Raw genomic sequence first — 21,883 nt, 5'->3', positions numbered from 1 at the left:
CATTCCATTGTGCTTGCAGCTCATGTGGCCAGTTTTTACATTGAACTTAACAGTATCTGCAGGTCACCTCTGGCCAAATCCTGTCACCTGAAAAAAAACAATCTCTGGAGTACAAGATTCACTTGAGAAGTATCTTGCAACTCTAGAGTGCTGGTTTTGTGGACTAGTGGTTAAGGGTAGATACTGTGCTCGCAGAAGACTATAGTTTGGTTCCTAGAACCCACATCAGGTGGCTTACAACTGCCAATGCCCCTGGCATCTGAGGGTACATGCCCTTATGTGCACATTCTCACCCTACACATGATTGAAAATAATAAAAATTAAGCCTAAAAAATAGCTCACTTTGATTTTGCTAGATTAAATTAAAACAAACACTGAACTCATATGGTAACTCCTGCCTCTGTGAAAGCAAGCAAATCACCAGCTTCCGTGAGCTCTCTGGTCTAGCACACACAGCACCTAATAGCTGTCAGCACACAGGGAGCCTTGGCATTTGTCAGCATGCTCTATTTTGAGAACTTTCTAAGAGTGTGTGGTACTTCTGATACATTCCAGGGCATGAGAAGCATCTAAAACCCCTTTTGACATCTTAGCCCAGTGGAGCATTTCTTGGTAGGAAATAACAAAGCAGTAAGCATTATTCCCAAATGTATAATGTTTCCATCAATGCTATGGTCAGTTTCAGGCAGTTTCAGGAAGCTGAGTTCCAGGTTGACACCATCCTCCTCAATCACACACCTCCTAAGACAGCAGCGAAGGAATAAAGGACTCGGTAAGCAGCAAGGATATGGATAACGGTCTATAAGCTGTGGTGTGTGTGTGTGTGTGTGTGTGTGTGTGTGTGTGTGTGTGTATGAGTATGTATGTGTGCACATATATACATATGACATTAAGGCCAAAGGTAGACATTAGGTGTCTTCTTTCAAGCCTTGAGAAATTCTATATGATTGCTATGGGCAGCGTGAGCAATGACCTCATAGACCCCGTAGGGAGGCCCATTGTACACCTGCAGCTTATATATTTGGAGTGCTAGTGAGTAAAGCACCTTCCTTCTCTCCAGCAGAGAGAGAGACTAGAATGGTTTACCCCTTCTCTAGTCTCAGATTAAGTTTACAGGATAAGAGACTAGTGGAATACAAAGGGATTACTGAATTTATCCAGTCCAATATGTTCTAGAGATGTAAAATGTGGAACCTACAGGTGATGTCAGGAATCCAAGGTCCAGGGTACTACTTGCTTCCTGGGCTTCGTTTCCTAAGACGTTTACCCATCGGTCCACTTGAAGGGCTTTCAATGTTAGTGCATTTGCCCAGCACACAGGAATGACTCTGGATCCTTTTCCTACTGAGAGAGCCATCCCAGGAGCTATGAGCATAACGGACGTGATGAGTTCTGCCCGACAATCTGGAGGTTTCATGATTCATCCCTACAGCCCTGTGAATCACCGCTGATCATGACCTATCATTCCCCTATCTTACATCTACTTTGAAGATTTTTATCTGGGTTTCCTGCTAAATCTTCCCATGGCTTTGAGTAATGCAGGCATGATTACGCATTGTTGACCCACCCTGAAATGTTAACATAGCTTTCTGAGCCAAAGTCATAAATAACACCTAAGAAATAAAACCAGAAACAAATGCTTTCAAAGGAGTCCTCTGTTATATTGTTACCAACACTGGTTTCTCAAAGCTGTCTTTTCTTGCAGGTTTTTTAGCATTTTAGTCACAGCGCTCCTTGCTGGGAGTGGCACCAAGTGAGAAGAGAGCTTCCAACTTCCTACCATTTTCTAGAAACTGGTATTTACAAAGCCGAAGAAATAAATTGTGATCTATGGTAAAGAACAGTCTCCAGTTTCATCTGCTTCCTTCTTTGAAGTGTCCATTTACACCGTCATTCAGCAGAATATGGGGAATTCATCTAAAAATGGAAGCGGAAATGATTGTTAAGGAAACCGTCTTGCAAATAAATTGCTGTTTTGATAGAGTAAACACTCTTTTGTCTACTAAACAATCTGTAATCTTTCTACCAATTAACTAAGGATTCATTAAAGTAATTAGGGCTGATCAGCCTGAAATAAAAGGCATAATTTAAGTAGATTAAAAACTGTGTTAAGAAGTCCACTCACAGGGCAGGCAAAGTGGCTCAGCAAGAAAAAGCACAATACACAAACACACACACACTAATTAAAAAAATTCATCAGACTAAAAATAATATGAAAATGGATGCAAAATATAGCAAAAGTTCAGTTATGTATAAATGGCTTGGTGAGTTAAAGTTAGCCAGCACTGGGTTAAGCCATCCAAGGCAGGCTTGGACTTTCCATCCCTGGAGTCTTGAAGAAGTGAATACCATTTGACCTGTGGCCAGATGTCACTCTCCTGGGCATCTGGACCCCTCCAAGGGATTCTGATGAATGTTCACCTTACGTGAATTGGGGGTGTTTAACCCTTTAACAGCATTGGGGGATGGGAACAAATAGAACACATCCCAAGTAACATATATTATAATGTTACAATGTATTATATGTGTTATATATGCTCTAGTGTATTATAATGTATATATGATATATACCCAAATATTAGATTGTGACTCAGATCTTAAAAAAGCAAAAAACACTGTGATGCTATTGTTCTTCATGTTCTAAATGGAAAGGCCACAACAACTGGCTATGCAACAATCAAGAAAAGTTAAAACTTGTGAACTTCTTAAGTTAATTACCAAAATAGACTTGTAACCCCTGGCTATTTGTGTTCTTTGGTAAAGTGGAAAGAGCTAAGGAGTGGTGTGGTTCATGGCTGCACCAGAAGGAGAAATACAGGGGCCTTTGGCCCTCTGGTTTTGTGGTAAACACATTAAAGCCGTTCTAGTAAGCTAAGGTGTTTGCTCTCAGTATCTGCACACTCAGCAGCATGCACTGAGCAAGGCAGCTTTTGAGTTCCTGCTGGTAACCATGCTCTCTCTGCGCCTGCACCGTGCTGCTACCCCTGTGATGCACATGTCACGTTTGTTTTATTGCAAATACCCTAGACCAACAGTGATGGGGGAGGACATACTGCAGTTTCAATTGTTGTTGGGCTCAGGTTTTCTCTCAGCACAGCATATGCACTTGGAGACATGGGGAGAAGGTCTGAAGGAGATTGTGGCTCCGTGGAATCACTTCGGCTTAAAGAGATAACAGGAAAATAGTACAAAGATTATAACATAATAGCTCATGCTAACTTGCTGTGCCCAGGACTTGTCTAGTGCTTCATCTCTTTGTGACACTGAGCTGTCTAATTCATCACTTCATATCACAGCATTCAATCTGCTATAGACTATATGGCATATAAAAGGGCAGCTTTATCATTCCAGTCTTAATAGACTGGATAGTGTGCCCTGAAGACCAGCTTTATGTGTTCAAAGAAATGAGACATAAAATACTTTATTGGGCATTAAAAATGCTTTATCCTCCATTATATATACTCTGATCTGCCCTTAAATCTCGTTTAGGAAAGCTTTCTGAAAAGAAAAAAAGCAATTCAATAACAAATGTTTTACATGTGACTACAGATACTCACATTGTTGAAATGGGGATAAAAACAGAGGGGACGTAACCCTTGTCTCCCCGTTCGGTTGGTCTTGAAACTGAAAAAGAAAGGCACAGTGATAGGGGGAGATGTCAGCATTATTGATAAAATTGGAAATCAAACAGCTAGGAAAATACATAATGCTCAGAAGAAAATAAATAACAAGGTTGTCTTGTAATTCACAAAACCTTTTAGTTGAATGGAAGAAATGGCCACACAGGCAAACATGAAATCCATAATCAAACAACAAAACTCTTAGCAGGCTGATCTGACTTTGCGTATCAATGACTCTATCATGTCTAATAATTGAGACTGTACTTCTTCATGTGCCCTTTATGTTGTATTTAAGTTTGGCATTAGTATCTGATTCATTTGTGTATTGGGAGGAATTTATAGTGCTGTAGTGTCTCTCAAAAGTCATTTTCTTAAAGGTTTGGTTGCTGGTCTGTGGGCTCCTGGGAGTAATAGAACCTTTCAAACGTGGAGCCTGGAGGAAGGAAAGTCATCAGGTGTGTGCTTGATTAGGAAGATTGAGACAACAGGCTTTTTTTTTTTTTCTCTTCTTCTGGATAACATGATCCCATGATGATGTCTTATTGAAGGTCTAACAGTGATGGGGGCAACCTCCATAGACTGAAATCTTCCAGACTGTAAATCCAGCAAAGCTTTTTGCTCTTTGACTGGCACACATAAAACACCAGCCATAACCTTATTACTGCAGGAGGTTTTGAAGTCTTCCTAGAAGTAGCATGAGTGAACGTTGGCCTTCCCAGGTACGCCATGCTGATCTAGTGCTCAGACAGTTTCAACCTTAGTGTTTTGTTTGATTCGACACAGAGTCCATTGAGAAGCCAGGACTTTGGATTTGTTTTCTATTGTGTGTTATTTGTTTTGAAGTTAGGTGGCAACAAGTTACACTGTTTGTGTTAACTGTAGGATATCCCACAAGATAGGACCAAGAGATTACTCACTACAGGTGAAGATCCTTAGAGACTGTGCACTCCTCTGGTAGCCACTGGGGACTGGGTTCTAGGAACCCTGGCAGATAGTGAGGCCACGGTGCTCAAACCCTTCGTGTACAATAGTACAGCATTTGCTTTGAATCTAAGCACACTTTTTTATATCCCTTAAATCATTTCCAGGTTTCTACAATACTTGCTTCAATGTAAATATTGTTTAAGTAGTTGTTACACTGCATTATTTATAGAAGAAAGAAAAGATTTACATGTTCAACGCAGTTGTAATTTTATAACTCCAGACAGGGTTTCTCTGTATAGCTCTGGCTGTCCTGGAACTCACTCTGTAGACCAGGCTGGCCTCGAACTCAGAAATCCACCTGCCTCTGCCTCCCAAGTGCTGGAATTAAAGGCATGTGCTACCACTGCCTGGCTTAAAAACTATTTTTGATCTTTGTCTGAATAAGATACAAAAACTGTGGCTACAGAGGCCAACTGTGCTTTCATGAGAGACTGGTGAGACCCCTTCCTCAGACACTAATTTTACAAATTTTCTTTCTTGTGTTCCACATTTACTGAATGCCTATTTGTGCATTACTTTTCCTGGCCCTTAGGGGAAATGTAGCAAAGCATGTCAAGGAGAACGAGGCTCTGTTCTCTGGCAGAGAACACATACTCCTGGGCTAAGATTCCAGTAAGGCTGGATGGGACATATGACTAAGTGTTACAGTACTTGCCTAGCATTTTCATCAAAGTCTGAGTTCCATACCCAGGCTCTCTCCCCTCTCTCTCCTCTCTCCTCTCTCTCTCTCCTCTCTCTCTCTCTCTCTCTCTCTCTCTCTCTCTCTCTCACACACACACACACACACACACACACAGAGAGAGAGAGGGAGAGGGAGAGGGAAAGGGAAAGGGAGAGGGAAAGGGAGAGGGAGAGGGAGAGATTTAACAGCTCTCAACTCTCAAATTACTTTGTAAAATACAGGTCTATACTGCTGTGAAAGTTTACACTCATCAGTTCTTCCTTCCTTTCCCTTGGCCATAGAAATGAAATGACTGACCATCACTCCTATTTTAAGGACTATGGGCTCTAGGCATCACAAAGGACTGATCTGGCTATGGTGAAGTCTAGTTGCCCTGCGAATGTTACTCTGCTAAGCACTGGCATAGCACTTGCCTTGCTAAGGCTGTAAACCTCCATATGATTCTGGGATATTACAAAGGTCACAGTAATCAGAGAGGAAATTCATTCACTTTCCTCTGACCTGATATCATTTCCCAAAAATCTCAAGAGGAAAGAAAACGCAAATATTACCTTCGCATGGCTGGGAGCTGTAGTGTTTGCCAAAGGCTTTGTCTTTGGGAATGTCAGGGTAGAGGTACTTCAGAGGGTTTTCAGGAATGTTTTCAGCCATGATAACCTTGTAGTCTCGCAGGATGTCAGCGAACGGCAGAGCCGACAGTCTCCCTTTGTTGTAGGGTTCTACAGAGTGGAATCTCACTTCTCCTGAAAGCACAGAAACTAGAATATTTAGGCTCCTGCGAATGTTCTATGCAGTCATTCTTCCCACCCAAGTTATCCCCATGGCTAAAAAGTCTGACCTTCTGGAGTCTGTTCAGTACAGACCATGTGTGAGATAGAGGGTGGCAAACATGGGCTTTCAGAATTCATGGTACCTGGTTATGGGCCATCTGCACCAATTCATATTCAAACCATTGAGTGAGTTTGATTACGCACCATTTTCAGATTGGTCCACCCAGGTGAAGGTTATCCCTCCAAGATGGCTCTCACTGAATCTTAACAAAAATGTCCCAGGCATTTTATCTTTGAGCAGAAGCCGTTCCTTCTCTTTGCTAACAAATCCCATGATGTACCTAAAATTAGAGCAAGGGGCAAGACACAGTCTCAATTCATCATTATCGCACCCACATTTACTTCATTCATAAGGAATAGACCTAACAAGCAACTGTACCTGGAATCTCATATATATATATAATATATTATATAATACATATATTATATTATATAATATATAATTATATATATTATATAATACATTTATTATATATACATATATACATATATAATGATAATATATATTATCATTATAGAATATTCTCTGAAGAAACAGTGAATGTATCTTTCCCATTAACATGCTTAAAAGAAAAAAAGAGGAAAAAGATAATTAAAACAGAAAAAGTACTCATATGAAAAACAGAGTCCACAAACTCACCCATCAATCCAGAGGGGAAGTATATGTTTTTTAATTAGGTCCAATATTGCTTCAAGCCAAGTCCAGAAGGTAAATGTTTTGCCAGGCAAATGTTCCTATGAGGAAGAAGGAGCACACATGGACAAGGACCGTGACTAGGCAGCATCCCTAACAGAACCCACTCCAACTTTTACAAATGTTCCCTTTGAACAGGGCAGGACTTTTTTTTTAAGTTATCCTCATCCAGGAAACCTTCCAAACCACTGGTTCTTTAGAAATCAGCTTTCTAACATCCTAAACGACACCCCCATTGCCCTGTTTGTACCTTGCAGAACTTGGCCCAGGTGAGGTGACCATCATTGTAGTTAGACTGAACTAAAATGAAAAGAAAAAAAAAAAACAAAACTAAATGAAACAAGAATTTTAACGCAACAGTGAAACCGTTCATTCTGTGCTTGATTTAATCTCTCCCTCCTCTTCTCTTGCAAGCATTTCTTTGGCCTTCCAATGGAGGCACAGTGTGTGAGTGCTTCCTAAGGTCTAATGTGCCATGCTGTGCTTAAGAAGTTCAGTATCTAACAGGAAACTTTTCTGATGGAGGAGCCAACAATGAGCTTAGGGAGCCCCGTGGATGGTCGGCACTGTGCTATCGGGCACAGGGAGAACAGAAGCTCCTCCAGGGAGGAAGCAGAGTGAGGCCAAGGCATTGTGGGATAACATGCTGCTGGAGATGGTAAGAACGGCCCAAGGACGGCGACCAGACATCACACAACAAAATCATGTAATTAGGTATAGCTAGATTTAAGTGGAAAAATGGACTAGAAATCATGTAGGCAATATGCAGCCACCAACTATTTTGATCTAGAACACTGAAGAGATTAATACTATTGAAGTCTTAAGGGAACTATATTCCTGTGGATAGTTTGCTAAAGATCCTAAGGATACTATGCTAATCTATACTATTGCTAGTAACATGGTAACGTAATTTTTGCGTTAGTTGCTCATTAACATTTTACAAATGTTTGCTACTGTATTTATGAACTCAAGACAAAAAAAACCCTATATTAAGTAGAATTTTAAATTGTTGGAAAGGACAGTTGTATTTGACCACCCACTGTTGAGCCGATAGGTGCACAGAAACAGGTGAAGCTAGCCAACATCACATAAACCAGGCTGCAGCCACAGATTTTGTGCAGAACAAGCTTGGGTACCATAACTGCAAATGCATACAGATTCAGCATGAGATCTCTCCGGAGTTAGGTGTACTAGCTTGTCAAAACCCAGCTACGGCTAAGAAATATAGGCAAAGCTTATGAAGCACAGATGATGTCTGCAAAACCAAGAAACCGAAGCTGCCATAATGTGCAGAATCAAGTCATTGCTCGTGTTTTTAAACTTCTAGCACATTTCCTGTGCTTAGCCCATCATGTTCTAGTTGGTTAACATCGCCATAAAGGCTTCACAGCACATTCAGAGGAAGTGGCTTAAGAACACCTAGAAACCAGAGTGTAAACAGAGGGGCCTCAGGGAAGCACCAGTCTGGCCCATAACGTGGCTCTGCTGCCTCCTAGCTGTGCGGTGGAGCCATTCACCTCTGATGTCCTCAAATCAATAGAATAGTGTTGGCCCCAAGAACATTGTGAAAAATGAAAGTAAAATAACACTTAGCCCTGTGCCTGGCAATACAACATAGGCATTCCATAAAGTGTGACACCATCATAATTATTAATAGTAGTAACATAACTGCTATAAAACTCTCAACTGCCAAAACCAGAGGAAACCCCGTCTCCCGGCTCTCACCTGTGAGCTTCTCTGCTAGCATGTTGAGCTGCTCTGAATTAAGGCCACGACCGACATAGGATGAAAATTGCCAGCTCATCACTTCCAGGAGTTGGCCCAAAGTGACAGATGGAGGGTTATTAAAGAAAACCAAGTTCTGAAATAGAGGTATGGTGATTATATATCATAATCTAACAGGGAACACTACATTCGCTATATCACATTCCTGATTTAGATTCTGGGTCAAGTGATGTTAAGAATAAATTGTTCATAAGATTCATCACCCCATTAGAGCACTTTTGCTCCTTGAATGTAATACAACTTGGGGATCTATCTTTCCTGAGAGAATCACTTGACATTTCCTAACTTTCTCTAAACTACCAAGCAACAATCATCTCATGCAAGTAGTTAACACTGCCTAACAATGGCTGGTCACATAACCTCCCTTGAAATGATATTAATTGTAAATTGTAATTGGCTCACCACGAAAGAGGGCTCTGCATTCAACCAGGATCACAAGACAGGAAGAAGAGAAGTAAAAGAATTTCTAGGGACACAATTGTCTCCTTGAGAAAGGTAGCTGGGAAATGGCTAGTGAGGACAGGTCTAGTTAAGGTGTAAGAGCTCAGAGTTTGAGGGAAGGTAGCGTTAATAAGTCAAAGTTACTTGTTTAGCTTGGTTTTGTAAGGAGACTACGAGTCCAGTCTCTAGATCTTCATGAGGGGACCCAGTTGCTCTGGGAGGGTGGGCATGGTGGCATGTGGTGGCCTTAGCGGGTTCCTAGCAGAATGTTGCTGAGAGATACCAGTGTGGTGCTGTGTTAGGACAGAAGACCCTACTAAAGTCTTTCCTGCCACACCCTAAAGTTGAATGTGCAGACATGTAGCTCTTAAAGAGAAGTGGCATTTAATGCCAGGAACCACCTCTGGCCTTAAAGTGAATTATCTAGTGGATTCTCCAGCATGAGGGGACTCTCATGACTAGGCAGCCCCCCTGGTTGCAGTTGATGTGTCTTTGATGCCAGGACATCTGGGGATAGGGATGAACAGGGCTGTGCCATTGTGTGATTTCCTTTTAAGGAATATTGCATTAAAGGGGAAAGGCACTGAAGGTTGACCTATTTAGGGATCACTCCTTCTTATGCAGTCACCTAGTGGAAAGAATTCTGGCAGAAACTGATTTGAGCAAAGAAGAAAAGTTATTCACATTTGAGCTGTTTCTTCTGGAACTGAGTACTTGGCACAATAACACACAGTTTCTCAGTTTTGTTTTCTCTGTCTTAAGAACAGAGCAAGAGGGAGCGGAGACTTTTTTTTTTTTTTTTTTAAATCCGAGTCCTTCCCGGGTTTTCATACGAAAACATCTATTGGTATAATTGAAGACCACTTTTGATAAAGTGCCTCAAGTAACCACCAGATGGCACTAATGCCCAGCCTAAACCTAGACAGGCTCCAGTCTATCAATTTGAAGGCAAAATTTGTGCTGTCAGAACTCAGGCACAAAGATTAATGGACATCCTGGTTACTTATTTGGGAGCAAATGCTGTGCTTCTGTAGAAAAGACTGAGGAAAAGTGTGCCCAGAAGAAGTGAAGGTAGCCAGGTAGAAAGTTACACTTAGAAAGTTATGAAGCAAGGTGTTTTCCCGCAGTCTAGTCAGCACAGCAGAGGACCGCCTTAGAACTCATGGTGAGGCAGTCTTGGGCTGGTCACTGTCCTTGGCTAGAACTCAGATTGCCTCCTCGCCATCATTGCTGCTATTAATTTTGAGACAGGCTCTTGCTAGGTAGCCCAGGCTTGACTCAGACTTGCTTCAAATTACAAGCTTCCTACCTTAGACTTGCAAGTGTGTGGATTCTAGAGGCGTGCCATCATGCTGAGCTCAAACATCCCGTTACACCTAACCTAACAGGACTCACACAACTAGACATGCCCTCATCGCCTATGACACGCCCATTGCTTGTTGAAAGACAAAGTTAAGTGTCATGAGATATGCAGAGATAGGAACAGGAACTTTACCTGGGAGTCATTAGTTGACACATTGTACCAAATGATGGATGCCCATGCATTAGGTAGTTGACTGACATTAGAAATCATCACGACAGGTAATGAGCTGGTCTAGTTTAAAAAAAAAAAAAGTTATCACAGGTAGTCCAAACGTGCACCGAAGCTTCTCTTCACCTTTTCATCTAAAGGTCACCAGCCAACCACCCTTTCCAATTCTGCTACCCAGGTCCCATTCAAAGACCTTTCTGTGCACACGTACAGGCTGACTACAGTAAGAAAAGGAACAAGAACCCTTTCAGGGCACCTGATGCTAGCAATCAGGCAGTTTCCTCCATATCTTCCTCAACATTGAAAAACATATTTCTCCTTATGCCACACATTGCCTCAAATACAACCAAAGTGGCTTTTGCCACTTATCGACTTATAAGTTATGCTAAAGAACTTAATCTAGAATCTGGAGAGGTGGCTCAGTGGTTAAGGCCACTTACTGTTCTTCCAGAGGTTTTGAGTTCAATTCCCAGCTACCATATGGTGGTTCACAACCATCTGTAATGGGATCTGATGCCCTCTTTTAGTGTGTTTGAACACAGCAACAGTGTACTCATATACATAAGATAAATAAATCTTGATCTAAATTTGCTTTGGAAATGAACCACTCTAATCAAATTATGACCTAGTGCCTGATTAAAGTCCACACTGGAAGTAGGGTTTTACTGTAAAAGCTGGAGAGGTGAGCTGTTGGAGTTGGAGTTCTCTGGTCTCTTTCTGCAGAACAGTTCAGTACTGTCAGTGTTGCAGTTTTCTATCTTATGAAGTAAACAGCCTTTCACAGACTCTCCTGGAGGCATAAGATCCCCAAGGACAGACCCAGGAACTGAAGGACTGTGCAGCTTATGGAAGAAGAGGCTTGGGGGAAAGAAGTGGAGGTTTTTACGTACTTTTGAATGCTGTATAAAAAGGGAAAGGCGGAGTCTAACACAATACACTCTCGAGTAGAATCTTACTCAGGTTGCCTGGAGTGGAGCTTGTTAATGGATGCACTGATTTGTTCCTGCAGCATTTACTGGGCCTTTCGCATGAGCTAGGAACTGTGAACAGATGACCATGCACAAGGAATTCCCCGCATTTGTAACCAATGCGTTCAGTTTAACCCCACAGCTTGTTTATTCTTAGAGTTCAGTGGTGTTATTGGAAGATGGTCAAAACAATGCACTGCCAACACTCTCACCACGATCCTTTGTTCATCTCATCAGAGAAACCCTCCAGGAGATTTTTAGATATGACTTAAATTTTAGAAAATATATAACCACATGATACAGTTCAAGGATAGTTGTTTCTCTTTATGCTTTGTTGAATATTCCTGATTCAGAAAATAAAAATGTAGACAACCAAACAACATATGCTGAATTCACAAGAGTCATGGAGTCCTTATCATTCTTCTATTTAACCAGAATTGTATCTAACTACTTACTACACATTTGATGTGCTGTTTTTCTAAATAATATATGAAGAATAGACAGAAATCCAGAAGGACTGGGCTTTTGCTAGCAATGCTGACATGTTGCTGTAAATATTACTAGCAAGTAGATATTTCTAGAGAAACCCACCTCTAGGTTAATGGTGAGGCCATAGAGGCAGATCTGGGTCTCAAAGGTTATGGAATGCAACTCCTCCGTCACCATGTGGCAGCCCTGTGGGGAGACAGGTGGATCAGTTTCTTACAAAGGCAGCTTTTCTGAGACCTGGAAGTTAACAAAGTGGATGACCCCAAAGTTTCACAGTATTTAAAAATAAGGTAAAGAATGACTTTCAGTTTCCAAAACATGAGTTCTTGCTTTTAAAATTCTGGCATACTTCCAGTATTTGAAATGCAAAGTTATTCTTTCTTCTAATTTTCTAAAATTAGTTCTTTGGATTTGCCAAATAACATAAAATAAACCACACATTTATGAATATATAGAAAGAACTAATAATCTTATAATCGAATTGTTCAGAAAAGAAATCAAGACTCCTCTGGCTAAACATAGGTGAGATACATACATTTACTTCTGTTTGCTCAAAAAACTTTAATAAGGTTTTAGTAAAACAAAATTTTCATCTAGATCCCCAGTATGAGGTAGGAAAGTATAGAAAATTTGGAAGAGGAGAGGCTCTTGTCTGCTCTAAGGCTGAAAAAGAAAGAAAGAAAGAAAGAAAGAAAGAAAGAAAGAAAGAAAGAAAGAAAGAAAGAAAGAAAGAAAGAAAGAAAGAAAGAAAGAGAAGAAAGAGAAAAGAGGCCCAAACAGGTCGTCTAAGAGCTTCAGCCCATGCAATGACTTCTCTAGGACTCCTGACCTGGCCAGACAACATGTGGTTTTCTCTTCAGAGCAGATAAGTCAGTGGCATTAGGAAAACTTTGCATTCTAAAGAGACAACAACTTGTGGCCAGGGGTGCAGTGCCAGGCTGAAGGGAGGATGGTTCTGTGAAAGTCTGTGGTGATGTCCAGGCCCTGTCTGCATTTGCCATCTGGTCTACTCATTGTCAGGTTTTAAACCTTCAGGAAATATATCTTGGATGAGGAGCAGAGCAGGGTGAACTCACCAGACTCACCTTTTTGGAGCTGCTTCCTAAGAAGCAGCCAATTCCTAGTAACTCATCCTTGATTCTACAGTCTCAGCACACATAGAGGATCGACCTCTAAAGGGCTTCTATGGCCTTAGTTGTGAAATGTCAAGCTAATGATTAGTAGACATTTGACAAAGTATCTCACAGGAAATACAGGTATGAAATTTAAAAAAACTCTGAAGAAAATACAAAAATAAAATATTTTTTAGAAAAATAAATGTATACCAAGCTCAGTTTGTTCAACATAAATGTCAAATCAACCAATTGTAATGAGTGGTTTTTGCTACTAAGTTGTACCAATCAACTGTACAAGAGTTGAAGAGATACCAATCACAATGAGTAAATGAAAAGCCACAGCCCTCATTGCTGTAAACTTCTAGAAACTCAGATTAGATAGGAAGTCTGAGGTTTCAGAAGTACAGAAATGAAGAACCATTTGTAAGTGACTGAGAATCAGATTATAAAATAACTGGAGAACAATGAGTGTTTATTTTTTAACATCTGAAGACAATTATTTCTAACTCAGAACTCTATACCCATCCAAACTACCAGTCAAGAGGGACCATGAAAAGGGTTTCAGACATGCAAAGCCTCAGGAAGCTAGCTCCTGAAAATCTCCTCTCTGAAAGCTGTTGGAAGAGTTTCCCTCAATAAATAAATAAATAAATAAATAAATAAATAAATAAATAAATAAAATAAAAGTAAGCTAAGAAAGAGGAGGACACAGACCTAACCAGAAGAATTGGGGAGAGATAACATAGAAAAGAAAACCAAACAACAAAATAAAAACAGACCAGGTAATAATTATACAACAGAATTAGAAGGTAAACAGGGAAGATTGAAGGGAGAAATTATAGCCCAAATCAGGTCAATGCTGTATTCTTAAATAATAGTAAACTCCACTAGCTATGGGAACGGGGGCTATAGCCATGAAAAACAAAAGATAAAGAAGTGGCCAGATTGACAAGCTTAGCCACGAATAACGAAGCTTCTCTTTCTGATGAGAAGTTTGGGGATACAGGAGCGACAGGCTCTTAAGTTAATTAGATAAAAACTCAAGGAACCACTATATCCGGAGAAAACTAAAAGCAACGCAAGAGTGGGGATCTAATCATAGCATGCTGCTTGACTCAGATGTTAAATTGTATATAATTATAATTACTTTGTATAATTTATGAAAGTAGAGGGAAATTTATATGTATCAATTCATCCCACAAAAAAAAAGCCATAACAATCTTATGTTCAGGAAAGAATTTAAGAATTTAATATGCAAAATTAAAAACTCAAGAGATCCGAGAATTACATTTACCTCTCAAAAAGGGAGTTCAAGGGAGAGGTTTAGGTGGGAATGACTGGAAGAGAGATTGCCATTTTCCTCTGATGACATCCTACAGTAACTTGCTAATGCCTACAACCAGCAGAACTGTCACTGTCTGGAAGCTTAGTGGAAAAACAGGAGGGGGAGCCCAGCCTGACAGAATCAGATTTTGCATTCTAACAAGAACTACAGGTAGGATTTGGAAAGCAATTATTCTTGATGTGGTCCATTAACATTTCGTTTAGTCTCCAAAAAAAGGACGTGGGACATTTTCATGATAGAAAACTTAAACCATTTATAAAATAAGCCTAGGAACAAGTGAACAGAAATGGACTTTGTCTAAATTAGAACCATCGGGTGAGTTCTGAGAGAACAGAATCACCCTGGGGGAAACGGGGAATAACACCGAATATCAGTAAAAATTCTGAACTCACTGTGTTCACTTTGAAATAATAAAAATTAGTCAAATATGATATGAATAAGTATTGCATGAGAAGTTTGATAATGCAGAGGGTGTTAGGCTTAGGACTCAGAAGGAAAGTACAGATTGAAAAAGCCTTTTCCTCTTGGGCTAGAAGATCAAGATCGTATGTTTGATTGCCCGAAAGTAGTGAAAGGAGCAGACTGGAGTCACTTTGCATCAGATTAGCAGAAAGCAATATATAATATAATGCTGCTTGCAAATCTCTTAGACAACCACTAAAATCATTCTTAGTACACAGACATACCAAGTAGACAATTTCCCTTCCCTGCACAGCCTTGAAGTCTGTTTTCCTTTTGGTTGGTTGAAAGACAAAGTAACTGGAGTCTATTAGGACACAAAACTATTTTCAACTAAGAAAACCTCACTAGCTCCAAGGAAAAGTGCTTCCACCGTGTGAAGATTACTACGATGACTGAGGAACCTAAATTCTCATTTTATGTTTATCAAGGAGTGGGTTTTTTTTGTTTGTTTTGTTTTACTTTGTTTTATCCAGTTCATTGGTAGATAAGCATGTGCAAATTTTGAGAGGCTTCTAGCAGGCAAGCAAATGAAAACCCAATGCTTTAATAGCCAGAAATCAAGTTAACTGTTACAATGCCGCTGCCCCCTCCCCCAGGGCTTTAACATATAGCCTTTAACTAACTTAGATGACAAGCTTGGCACCTCAGAGTTCAACCTGAACATGGTGGTGTGGCTAAGGCATGGACCTTCTGGCTCATTGGCCATGGCCTTCTCTTGCACTTCTGTGAAGGGCCTCAAATGACAATCATGACTCGTAGGTCCTTCCTTGTGCCTAGAGTGGACCTTGTCTCTATAGATCTATTGTAGAGAAGGCTATAGCTGGAAAAGGCCTTCCTGAATACAAGATCCTATAACCCTGTGATATAATTAGATATGCACATTAGTCTCTGTCTCTAGTTCTTGGGACAGGATTTCTATGGCTTATATAAACAGGGTGATAGAAGAACCCTTTATTGTTGTTTTGAGATAGGGTCTTATACAGCTGAGGCTGATCTGGAAATCTCTATGCAGACAAAGTTGGCTTCTCACTCTTAGAGATCTGCATGCCTCTGTTCCCTAAGTGTTGGGTTAAAGGTGTGGGCCACCATGTTAGCCTCAAGGTTCCCTTATTCAAATATTTGTTCTTTGACTTTGCTTCCGGACACACACACAAACTTTGTGATTTCTTGGCAAAAGCATTTGTTTGTTTGTTTGTTTCAGATGAAGTGACTCTTGTGTCTTCTGGATATACTTGCTGGATGAGGGCTGGATGGCAGGGTCACTAACCATACGATTACAAGTTGGAAGTTTCACACCAGCCTCAAACTCTCGAGGAGGAGACTTCATTATCTGCAGTGGCCTATGATGCAATCAACCATGCCCTCTTAATTCTTCCACAAAACCTCCAAAGGACAAGACGAGACAGTTCTGTCTGAGTGGTATGGAGGTTCCTGGAAAGTGGCGTGACACTGTCCTTGCCACATGTCTTCTACATGGCTTACATATCACTGTTTCCTTTATAATAGCCTCTATGATACACTGGGAAATAGAAATGAGTTCTGTGGGCTTCTCCAGTAAATTAACTGAACCCAAGAAGTGGGTTGTGGGAACCCTGATTTATTGTGTGTTGGTCAGAAGCACAGACCACAGATATGATTTGTATTTGACAGAGTAGAAAAGCCAACTACTCATTCTAGTCTGTAGCTTAAATTATATGATTAAGTATGAATGTAAGACTCCATTAAAGATGTCTTCCTCAGATATTGTAAAAGGTGTGATACACAGGGTCTTGGAACACATACATGTGGGAGGGAGCAGGGTTAGGGACATGGAAGGATAGGAAGGAGAGGGGAAATTGTGTTATTGTACTTTAAGAGTATGAGAAATGAAGCTTCCAGAGAGCAATTGTCACAGTCAGGGTTGTCTATTATCTTTGAGGAAAATTTCATGCTTTGGGGTTCTGTTTTGTTTTAATCTGGATTATAAGAAATCTTCTTGGTGATTCTAACCAATTACTGTTGTTTATGTAAAATCCCCTGATCTATTATGGTGCACATTTACAACAAAACATGGCAGGTGGCCAATATCCAACACACATGACTGACTAAAAGAAGTCTGACATCATTAATTTCCAGTGCTTTCATGGCCATCATTCAAAGCCTCTATTACTTTGTCCATACAATCCAAGCCAGATGCCATTCAATATCACAGTCCTGGGGTCTTTCCCTCACAGATTTAGAACATTTTACAGATAAGAAGAACCACTGATGTCTGTTCTAAAAGCTGTCCTCATGACGTGTGCTGACTACATTATCTTGACACAAGCTAAGTCATAGAGCAGGAGGGAACTTCAATTGAGAAAATGCCTCCATTAGATTAAGCAGTAAGTACTGGAAGATCCAGCAATACCTCTCCTGGGCATATACCCAGAAGATGTTCCAACTGGTAATAAGGACACATGCTCCACTATTTTCATAGCAGCCTTATTTATAATAGCTAGAAGCTGGAAAGAACCCAGGTGTCCCTAACAGAGAAATGGATACAGAAAATGTGGTACATTTACACAATGGAGTACTACTCAGCTATTAAAAACAATGAATTTATGAAATTCTTAGGCAAATGGATGTATCTGGAGGATATCATCCTAAGTGAGGTAACCCAATCACAAAAGAAGTCACTTGATATGCACTCACTGATAAGTGGATATTAGCCCAGAAACTTAGAATACCCAAGATACAATTTGCAAAGCACAAGAAAATCAAGAAGAAGGAAGACCAATGTGTGGATACTTCATTCTTCCTTAGAATAGTGAACAAAATACACATGGAAGGAGTTACAGAGACAAAGTTTGGAGCTAAGACAAAAGGATGGACCATCCAGAGACTATTCCACCTGGGGATCCATCCCATAATCAGTCACCAAACCCAGACACTATTGCATATGCCAGCAAGATTTTGCTGAAAGGACCCTGATATAGCTGTCTCTTATGAGGCTATGCAGTGCCTGGCAAATACAGAAGTGGATGCTCACAGTCACCTATTGGATGGAACACAGGGCCCCCAAGGGAGGAGCTAGAGAAAGTATCCAAGGAGCTGAAGGGGTCTGCAACCCGATAAGTAGAACAACAATATGAACTAACCAGTACCCCCAGAGCTCATGTCTCTACCTGTATATGTAGCAGAAGATAGCCTAGTTGGCCATGATTGGGAAGAGAGGCCCCTTGGTTTTGCAAACTTTATATGCCCCAGTACAGGGGAACACCAGGGCCAAGAAGTGGGAGTGGATGGGTAGGGGAGCAGGGCAGGAGGAGGGTATAGGGGACTTTCGGGATAGCATTTGAAATGTAAATGAAGAAAATATCTAATAAAAATTGAAAACAAAAAAGACAAAAAAAAAAAAAGGAAAAAGGAAAAGAAAAAGAAAGCAGTTTGAGCAAGGCATGGGGAGCAAGCCAGTAAGCAGCATCTTTCCATGGCATCTGCATCAGCTCCATCCTTCAGCTTCCTGCCCTGCTTGAGCTCTGGCCCTCACTGCTTTCGACGATGAATTGTTCTATGGAACCATGACTAGAATAAACCCTTTCCTCCTCAGTTTGCATTGGGTCATGGTGTTGTATCACAGCAATAGTAACCCTGACTAAGATACTACCCAAGATGATGATAGATTAAAAAAAACATATTTAATAATAAGAAATTTGACAATTGTCTAAAGAACATGACTAGAACTGTGCATAGCAGAAAGTATACAAACTAATGAAAGGTATATCTAGATGGCCTTATGTTATTTTTTCTCCTGGCTGTAGCATATCCTAGGCAATATGAATCAATAATTAATTCCTCCAGAAAGAAGAAATTCTTGTCTGTTCCTTTGTGTTTGGTTGTTTGATTGCTGGGTGTCCTATAGCCTAGGCTCGCTTCACACTTGCTGTGAACTGAAGAGTTCCTTGAACTCCCCTGTCTTCCCTCTCCTCGATCCCTCTTCTGACTACTGAGGTTGCAGGTGTGCACCATGGTGCTAGTCCTTCACTTGTTTAGCAAACCATAACTGATGTAGCACAGGGAAAACTGCAGCACTTAGGAACCAATTCTTTCAGCAAATATTAATCTAGAACGTTGAAAACAACAACAACAAAGCTAAGAACTAGCTTGCCTACTGGGAAATAATGAGAAGAGGGGGCCACTGGTACAATTGTACCAGGGCCCATAGTCACAGACTCATAAGAAATTCATGGAAATGGCAAGTGTTCTTTAGCATGTACAACAAGGGTTCTGGATGGATGCTTCACTCTCAGAAGGCTGCGCTTATAGGAAGAGACTTATGCCATTTTTTTTCTCCTAAAGCAAACTTACAAGGCCTCTAATCAGTTCAAAGAAAATCAGCTTGCTGTGAACTGTTGGGGCTGGTTGGGTCATGAGTAGAGCGTCTGTGTTTGAGAACACTGAACCATGAATGAACATTTGTTTGGCTGTTTAGTGAAGGGAAACTTGTTACTCAGGCTTCACTGATAGCTTCTTTGTACTTCACACCTTTCCAGCACCTGGATTCACCAACACTTCAGTCTCTAGCTAAAACCACTTATCAGTCAAGCCTGCTGACACAGAGCGATCTGGAGGGACTACAATGCCAGCAAGCCTGGGCTTGGGAATGCTTGTTTTACATGATCGTGTGCTTGCTTCAAATTCTGGTCACTTGAGAGATGACAGAATAATTTCATTTATTTATTTTTTTCTCATGGTGACTCTTCCTGGGAAGGGACAAAGGTTGGACAAGGAGGCAGTTGCTACCCTCAAGGAATTCTGAAGTATTCCAAAACAAAAATATAAAGTTCATTTAAAACAATCTAAAGCTCCTACCCTTTCCTACGACTGAGGACTGTAAAATTTTAGACAAAGAAGCATCAGAGACTATCTTTTCTATCCATTGAGTTTTGGGGTGTGTGCCATTACTTGAGCAGGGAAGTCAGAGGACAACTTGTGGGAGTTGCTGAACATGGGTTTCCTCATGCTTGGTGACAAGTTTCTTTACCCACGGAGCCATCTTACTGACTGGAACGTCCTTGCTTTGTGTTATTAAACATCAAAACATATTTTAAATTTTTCCTATCCATGCTCCCATCTGTAAAAAAGATTAAGTAAAACTGACCCAGAGTGACACAGTTTAATCTCCAGTCCAAGGCAGTGGGGAGGGTGTAGAGGGAATCATATGTGCAAAGTGTGGAAGTTTTTACCTATCAATAAAAAAGACCATGGCCAATGACCTGAGGCAGAATGAGAAGGTGGGTCTTCCAGCAGAGATAGAGATAGATGACAGAGAGGGGGGATTCTGGGAGACAATCAGGCAGAGAGATTCACCTGGGACACAGAAGACAGTTGTATGAAACTGAGGACCAGGTAACCAGTCACATGACATGGCATGGCTTAGAATAGAAAAAGCAGGTAGTTGAGTTATGAAGTAGTCTGGGCACAAGCAAAGCTGTTGGCCTAGCTTTAACTACAGAAGGGAATTCCTGAAGCTCCTGTTTGGTTCCCTGGACCTTTGGGAAAAGAATGAGTGTCAGGCTATGTCCTCCCTTTGCCTAAGCTTAAAGCTAGTTACAGGGTGCTTTAAATCTAGGAGAGATTGGAGACATCCTTATCTCCTTAACACCCCTTGTCAGTTAGCAGTCATCCATGAGTCTCACAATCACAAAAGCACAACTTAAGAACCCAAGGTGGTGTGTGTGTGTGTGTGTGTGTGTGTGTGTGTGTGTGCTAATAGTAGGATCGGTGTAGGGAACCTTATGGTGGACTCAAAAAACAAGAAGTTTCCCAAAGGGGGCATATAGAAACATAGTCTGAGGTTTCAGGGACAGATCTGCATGCAGATTGGAGTTGTGGCCTGAGTCCCATGAAAGAGGCCATCTCTCCAGCTAAGCATGTGTATGGCTCATGACCAGAGAAAGAGGAAGATCTATAGGGGTTCAAGTCTCTGGTTGTGAGCTCTCATCAACATAATACCTGGTCTCCATCAAGCAGGCAGCACAAATTCCTGATCTGTAAGAACCACAACCAACCTATGCCCCCACACCACCAATAACTCACACACTGTTCTTTGGTTCTGTCAACAACCTTAGAAGTGTAGGGTAACATTAACCATGTTCTGTAGATTAAAGAAAAAAATGAGAGGACGACAGTGGCTTGAAAAGCAGAGCCCAATCACTCCAATTGCTGTTTTCATATTCCCCAGAGGCATAGCATGGGTGGAAAGGGGGAAGGAGTAGAACCCAGCAGAGAAAGGGCAGTCACATTTCTTAAAGAAATGTTATGTTAATTTCCTTCCAGGCTTGGCAAGAGTCTAGGCTGAAATTGCTCCCACTTCTGAGCTAGTATAGCAGGCCATGTGTGAGGTGAGGGGCTCCACCCTCCCAGAGACTGTAAGATCCCAAAGGGATGGATCCAAGAAGGATGGAACCAGTCAAGGCCAACAAGATTCATTAACTGCCTGGTGCAAACTTGAGGGAAGTTGACTTGAATACGTATGCTACCCATTTAGCAGTGTTAACGCCAGAGTATATACCAGGAGCTACTGTTACATGAATTCTCAGTAGAGTATGCCCACTTGCTGCAGGTGCTCATAGATAAGCAATAGAAACCTTTGAAGCTTGAAAATAAGGTCATGCTATCCTTGCTTCCTATCTTCCTAAAGTGTGTTACTACAATCATTCGCCCCGTGAGTTTATGAACACCTCCACCTTATATACCAACTATTCTTCTCTCTTTCCTTTCTGTGGTCATTTCTACTGATCAACCCCCTGACGAATGGATCATCTTTCTCGACATGTTTCATACCAGTCAACTGTGTCTTAAGCACACAAAACAGTGTTTGAGCCAGTGGCTTGTTCTAAATGTGCCTTGACACCATACTAAGATTCTATCAATAGGGGGAGCTCAAAGAATATCGTAAACACAATAGCCCCGC

The 21,883-nt window shown here is 41.0% G+C and overlaps 1 protein-coding gene across 3 annotated transcripts in view; it reads right to left on the bottom strand.

Moving 5' to 3' along the window:
- Nucleotides 1–1,644: 1,644 nt before the first annotated feature.
- Nucleotides 1,645–21,883, bottom strand: part of Stat4 (signal transducer and activator of transcription 4) — a 118,450-nt gene continuing 98,211 nt past the window's right edge. For all 3 annotated transcript variants that reach the window (XM_021161716.2, XM_021161708.2, XM_021161725.2), the window contains 10 exons: nucleotides 12,127–12,210; nucleotides 10,532–10,630; nucleotides 8,536–8,671; nucleotides 7,061–7,110; nucleotides 6,757–6,851; nucleotides 6,261–6,397; nucleotides 5,838–6,029; nucleotides 3,558–3,624; nucleotides 3,054–3,162; nucleotides 1,645–1,917 (listed from right to left, as the gene is read on the bottom strand). In XM_021161716.2, the coding sequence (XP_021017375.1) occupies nucleotides 1,891–1,917; nucleotides 3,054–3,162; nucleotides 3,558–3,624; nucleotides 5,838–6,029; nucleotides 6,261–6,397; nucleotides 6,757–6,851; nucleotides 7,061–7,110; nucleotides 8,536–8,671; nucleotides 10,532–10,630; nucleotides 12,127–12,210 (996 nt within the window). In that variant the 3' untranslated portion in view covers nucleotides 1,645–1,890. The remainder of the gene's footprint in view (nucleotides 1,918–3,053; nucleotides 3,163–3,557; nucleotides 3,625–5,837; nucleotides 6,030–6,260; nucleotides 6,398–6,756; nucleotides 6,852–7,060; nucleotides 7,111–8,535; nucleotides 8,672–10,531; nucleotides 10,631–12,126; nucleotides 12,211–21,883) is intronic.

This window comes from Mus caroli, unplaced genomic scaffold (assembly GCF_978045245.1).
Source record: "Mus caroli unplaced genomic scaffold, Mus_caroli_1 scaffold_1, whole genome shotgun sequence".
In the NCBI taxonomy this organism is placed as follows: Eukaryota; Metazoa; Chordata; class Mammalia; order Rodentia; family Muridae; genus Mus; species Mus caroli.
This window is presented reverse-complemented; position numbering and strand designations above follow the sequence as displayed.